Source organism: Xenopus laevis, chromosome 2L (assembly GCF_017654675.1).
Source record: "Xenopus laevis strain J_2021 chromosome 2L, Xenopus_laevis_v10.1, whole genome shotgun sequence".
NCBI lineage: Eukaryota > Metazoa > Chordata > Amphibia > Anura > Pipidae > Xenopus > Xenopus laevis.
Genome location: NC_054373.1, coordinates 156,496,327 through 156,502,549, shown reverse-complemented (window position 1 = coordinate 156,502,549; position 6,223 = coordinate 156,496,327). Strand labels below are relative to the sequence as shown.

General features: G+C 42.5%; 1 protein-coding gene across 1 annotated transcript; it reads left to right on the top strand.

The window, feature by feature from the left end:
• Nucleotides 1-2,240: 2,240 nt before the first annotated feature.
• bcdin3d.L (BCDIN3 domain containing RNA methyltransfease L homeolog) lies at nucleotides 2,241-4,711 on the top strand (the record flags this gene model as incomplete). Its single annotated transcript, NM_001086431.1, is given in 3 exon segments — nucleotides 2,241-2,283; nucleotides 3,118-3,407; nucleotides 3,973-4,711. Coding segments are annotated over 2 exon segments (768 nt in total). The 3' UTR covers nucleotides 4,537-4,711.
• Between the last annotated feature and the right edge of the window lie 1,512 nt (nucleotides 4,712-6,223).

Genomic DNA, 6,223 nt, shown 5'->3' with positions numbered 1-6,223 from the left:
GCCTGAGTGAGTACAGCCCCATTTCAAATAATGACTTGCGTCTATTCCTGCGCTCCCCTGCGGCTGAATGCCAAAAAACGGAACGCAGGGGAGCGCAGGTCAGAACGCTCATGTGTAAGAGCCCTAATGCATCAAAATTCTGCAGTGAAATCATCATAAGTATGTATAAAAAAAAAGTCCAGAACATAGTCCAATATCAATCAATTGGAAAAAATTGAAAATTTAAATTTAACATTTCTGCCATCTTGTTTGGTTATTTATATCATGCGTTGCGCCTCTGTATCTCTGTCATAGGCTCCATATTTGAAATCTTCCAGCACAGGAGCAGGAGCCACAATACATCACATTGGAGGAAGCAGGCATGTGGATACATTATCTCCCCAGGTGGGTGAAGACACAGCGGGGTTGCCAGGTTGGCTGTTTTACAGCCAAATAGGGCTACTTATTTATAGCCCAAGTGGGTTTTAAAAGTACAAACTAGCCAAGGTACAGATTTGGGCTACTTTTAGGGCCTTTGGTTGGTTTGTACTTTGGAAACCAGACAAAGTTTTTTCTTGCCTCAATGTTCCAAGCCTGCATCTCCCAATGCATATTGGTTAATGTAGTTTTTGCAAACTGCCAAGTTTAATGTAGGACTACAATACCCAGAATGCAATGGGACTGACTTATGTAGAAGTCCGGAGTTGCCAGATTTTGGGATCTGTACAACAGTCTCCAGTCACCCGTAAGCATTCTTGCTCTTTCCATTGTCTTTCTTCAATTTCAGACAATTTTGGGGCAAAAATCTGCTGGCCACCAAAATGTATTGAGGTTAGGGTTGCCACCTTTACTTGAAAAGAATACCGGCCTTCCCTTATTTTATCTTTTTTCCCTAATAATAACATTGGGATCAGCCAAAAATTTTCAATGTATTCGGGCCTCCTTGTCCCCCCCTCCCAGGCGCCACGGGTGAATCTGTCCCATTTTGCTTCATGGAAAAGTCTGAAAACGGCATATTTTCATTTATTTTTTTAGACTTTTTCACTGCACATATTGTGCTATTTTTGGGCTACTTTTGAAGTGTCTCTTGGCTAGTTTTGGGCTGACTTTGGCTGTTTTTGAAAATTAGACCTGGCAACCCTGGTGCAAACACTGTATCCAGGTGTGGGAGACACACGTGCTGCTCATAAGTAACTTGCTTCCTTTCTTCCTGCACAGGCTGCTGTAACTGCTGTTGTTTGCTAGACAGGTCCCCTCTTACATAACGCAGTTTAGGACATCATCAGGAGAACACACGCTCTTGTAAAGAAGAATTTTGCAGACTCGTCTCTTATTATACTCCCTTATCCGAAGAAACTGCAGTCACACCTCCGTGCTGCCCACATTTGCTGTTGCAATTTACCCCATTGTGGCTCAGCTAGGGTTGCGACCTTTTACAGAAAAAAATACCGTCCTTTCTATATATTTATCTTTTTTCCCTATTAATAACATTGGGATCAACCATCATTTTTACCGGCCAGGTGGCAACCCTGGGCTCAGCCCTCCCTCCTCATTACAAATGCCCTCCGTCCTCAGCCCTCCCTCCTCAGCTATCAGCCTGGCTTAAAAGCTGAGCATGGAGGGCATTTGTAATGAGGAGGGAGGGCTGAGGACCGAGGAGGGAGGGCTGAGGAATGAGCCACAAGGGAGGAGATTGAAACAGCAAATGTGGGCAACACGGAGGTGTGAATGCAGTTTCTTCGGATAAGCGAGTATAATAAGTATACTTCTCTATGAGAGCGCATGCAGGAGCGTGTGTTCTCCTGATGATGTCCTAAAATGCGTTCCGTACCCTCATAACTTCTGCCTGCCTCCTGGAAGAAGGAATATAGTTTCGCTGGGTACAATTTAAAGCCAGTCACATTGCAAACTACTAGAAGCTGCCTAAAAAAAAAGAATAAAGGACAAGTGCTGCATTAGCTCTGTTGTAAGTACTAGGTATATGCTCAGCAATTGGTTAAACAAATATAATGAACTGGGGGAGAGTTACAGAGCTCTTCCTGATATAAGCCACATTGCACTGCTTGTGAGTCAGGCAGACTGACAGGAATAAAGCTGCCGGTGCACACTGGTCCCTATATCACTACTACTGTTATGTACACGTGCAGTCGGCTCCTCTGCAACTACTCTCACTGCGGAAGGAATAAGGAGAGCACAGAGAGAAAGGGGGCGGGGCTTCACGCTAAAGCCGGAAGCAGCTGAATTGAGCCGGAGAGTTCATCCTGTTACTCAGAAAACCACACGAGTCTGAACACAGGGAGAAAGGTATTGTATTGTATGCACTATTTACTGTCATTTTTAGACATAGAAATAAAAAGGGTTACTTAACTGGCAGTTTTATATCTCCCCAGTCGTGAGTCCTCAGTTTGCTGTATGTGGCTTCCCTGTCACTCACGAGTAACACGCTTTTATTTGGGTGGTTTGAAACCTACACGTGCTGATATATTACCCACAACAGCTTTACCTTGCGAAAAAAACAAACCATAGCAGCTTTTACCGGTGAATTACAGTAAAGCGGCAATTTGCTCAGAATAACAAACTAAAAGTGCCTTTGGGCTCCAGTTTTTGGCTAGTAAAACTTTTAAAAAGTTTACTAAACTGTCATGTGGTTTCATCATTCAAATACCTCCGATTCTCCCATCTTTTTTGTCCCAGAGTGTGTTTTTTTTTTAAATGTTATGCTCGCCACCTAAAACCTGACAAGCCAAATTTTTGGGGAAAAAATGTTCATCAGGAATCCAAAACATTCAAATGAAGTAAGCTTATTCGGGATATCATCCAAATGCACTAGGGTGGCCCAAATAGTCCCCCACCAGCCCACTAAATAGTTACTGTATGTGATATCATACAACAGCCCCTCCTGCTTTTGCCAGAATCCACAGACTGCCAATCTGGACCTGGTATTTGTATATCATCATAAATGTAATCCTCCCTTTGGTGCCTCCCTTTTTCCTGCCATCCACAATGCTTGGGACCTGGGGTTTTCCAAAATTGGATCATCATTTTGTAGGATACCAGGGAAATTAAAAATGTTTATGAAAAAGATTGGAATAGCAATATCTGCTGCTGAAAATAGCCATTCTATTTGTCTGGTTTCAGAGTGATGAGAGTACAAACATGGCACCCTAAAGGCAACGAGCAGAAGCGGCAATTTGTGTCTTGCCAGCACAAGTCACGTGACTAAAATGTCTAACTCAGAGTCGGTTCCCCACGTGGATCCAGGAGCAGCTCCATATGGCAACTTCCCAAACTACTACAGCTTCAATCCACCAGAAAACCGTATCAGCCTGTTACCTGCTGAGCTGCTTCACAAGCTTTTCCGGAAGCCGGCAGAAAGTGACAGCAGCACCCAGCCACTACTGGGACTTGACGTGGGGTGCAACACTGGGGTGAGTTGGGGCAATTAATAAATGTATGACTATATAGGCTCATTCCCATTGCTTCTATGGATGGGCGCAGATTGGGTATACTGCGGCTAGTGCTTGTGGAATCAGGCAAGGGATTTTGGGCTGGTGGCTGCCCAGGATCTGTGTGACTGAAATAAGGCCAGAGAGGCTGACACTTTGGAGAGGGGCTAAAAATAAAGAGGAGTAATAAAAAGTTGTAACAATGAAATTGTAGCCTTCCAGAGCATTTGTTTATTAGATGGTTTCAGTGACCCCCATTTGAAAGCTGGAAAGAGTCCAAAGAAAAAGGCAAATAATTAAAAATAAACTATAGAACATAAATAATGAAGACCAATTGAAAAGTTGCTTAGAACTCGCCATCCTATAACATATGTCAAGTTTACTTAAAGGTGTACAACCCATTTAAAGGGACTTTCAACTGGGTATTATTTTAAAGGTGACAGACGTGTGTTGATTCAAGTTATCCATAATGGGAATCAACTGGAGACAATATCACCATGGTTTTTGGAGACTATTAGTAAATATTTGTTGCTGTGTTCCCTTGCAGGACCTGAGTGTAGCTTTGTATAATCACCTGACAGAGCCGCACAGTAAGTCGTCTGATGTTCCTGTGCACTTCCTGTGCTGTGACATTGATCCAGATCTCATAACCAGGGCTCGGGCCTCAAACCCATTTCCTGATTTCATTTCATATGCCACGTTGGACATCATGGATTCCTCTGCTGTACGGGGACCCGTAAATGACTTTCTTCAACAGTTTGCCCGTTCCACCTTTGACATTGCGTTCTGCATGTCGGTGACCATGTGGATCCACCTCAATTATGGTGACCAGGGGCTAGTAACTTTCCTTGGCCACCTTGCAAACCTTTGTGACTACTTACTCGTCGAGCCACAACCCTGGAAATGTTACCGTTCGGCTGCCCGCCGCCTGCGCAAGCTGGGAAGGCAAGATTTTGACCATTTCCACTCGTTATCTATCCGTGGGGATATGGCAGAGAATATAACTCAAATCCTGACTGCAGAGGGCGCGGCTAAGCTAATTCACATCTTTGGAAATACAAGCTGGGACCGTAGCCTCTTGCTGTTTAAAATTCAGCGGCATCCCTGTTAAAATAATCCTACTGTACTATTTAGACACTCCTGCTTGTGTAGGCTTTATAAACATTGGACATTTGGGACTTTACTTTTAAATATGCCAATGATATTATTTTTTTTATATGGCAAATAAACCTTTAAATAGGCATCTGCATATCCGGGGGAAATAAAAGGCATTAAAATAGCTAATATCAAGGTTTCTTCCATGAAGTAACACAAGAAAACTAAAATAATTTATTTGCGTTCACATAATAATGAATCAAGTACGTTAAACATAATATATATATCATGAAGCCCTGATCTTTCCCCATGTTATTCACCTGCAAGTTTCCAAAGCTGCAGGGTCACAGTTGTCCAACCTCTTATTAAAGGGTTTGCTCACATTTAAATGAACTGTTAGTATGATGTAGAGAGTGATATTCTGACATAATTTGCAATTGGTTTTAATTTTTTATTATTTGTGGTTTTGAATTATATAACTGATTTTCTTTTTAGCAGTTCTCCCGCCAGGCAAGACCCCCTCTCCCAATATTCGGGATTGCACCGAAAAAATTTTCAGCTCTGTGCAGCGCCTTCTGTACATGCACACCGAGCCGCGCAGTTCTCACATGCGCGTGGCGTTCAAGAATGTGTGCATCGCATCACAGTAGGGAGGGCGAGGGGGGCCCTGGACAGCAGTCCCGGTGGGCCCGGGCCCCTCAGTCCGACCCTGGCTCTCCAGTTTTGAATTTCAGCAGCTATCTTGTTGCTAGCATCCAATCTACCCTAGCAACCAGGAAGTGATTTGAATGAGAGACTGAAATATGAATAGGAGAAGCTTGATTAGAAAGTTAAGTAATAAAGAGTAACAATTAAAATTACAATGTAGGCTCACAGAGCAAAAGTTTTTTTTGGCTGCTCAGCTCCATGACCCCCTCATGGAAAGAGGTAGAAAAGAAAGCAAATCATTCAAGAACTTAAAAAATGACGACCAAATGAAGAGCTGCTAAGACTTGGTCATTATATATGTTGTTTCAGAACGCTATTTGGAGCATTACATTTCTTCTGGGAAATCTGGAGTTGTATTTTGGAATAATTAACACTTTTGCTGCAGTTAAAGTATCATTCAGAAAATAAAGTTTAAGTGGAAAATTTTGGAGCAAAGTAGAGTATAAAAGAGTTCAGATGATTCTGAATTTGGAGTTTAATGAATTCTAGTGTAAACAAACATTTTACTCCAATTTCACATCAAATTAGTCTTGACGCCACATTTGCCCTCTGTTTAAAGAAAACGAAGAACACAGAGACTGCACAAATTGTGCCATGGTTAGAATCAAATCCAGAACAATTATAGTTAGGTACTGCTGCACGCCTGGACTGTGGGTTGTGGAAAATTCCAGAGAGGGCTTCTGCAAGAAGATATATTTATTAGGCTAGTGTGGGGCTGTTTTGACCTCTATGTACTTGAAATGCCAGGGCCCATTTTAAATCTCAGTCCAGACCTGGGCTGCTGCCTCATAGCACTTATCGAATGATGGGTTTTGTGGTACTGTATAGTGAATAGCAGTCCTTATAAAGGAAGCACCGAATCCACAATTTTGGATTCGGCCGAACAAAAAGATTCCTTAGGGAAAGATTCGGCCGAATACCGAACTGAATCCTAATTTGCATATGCAAAACATTTTTTACTTCCTTTTTTGTAACAAAAATTCACGTGATTTCCC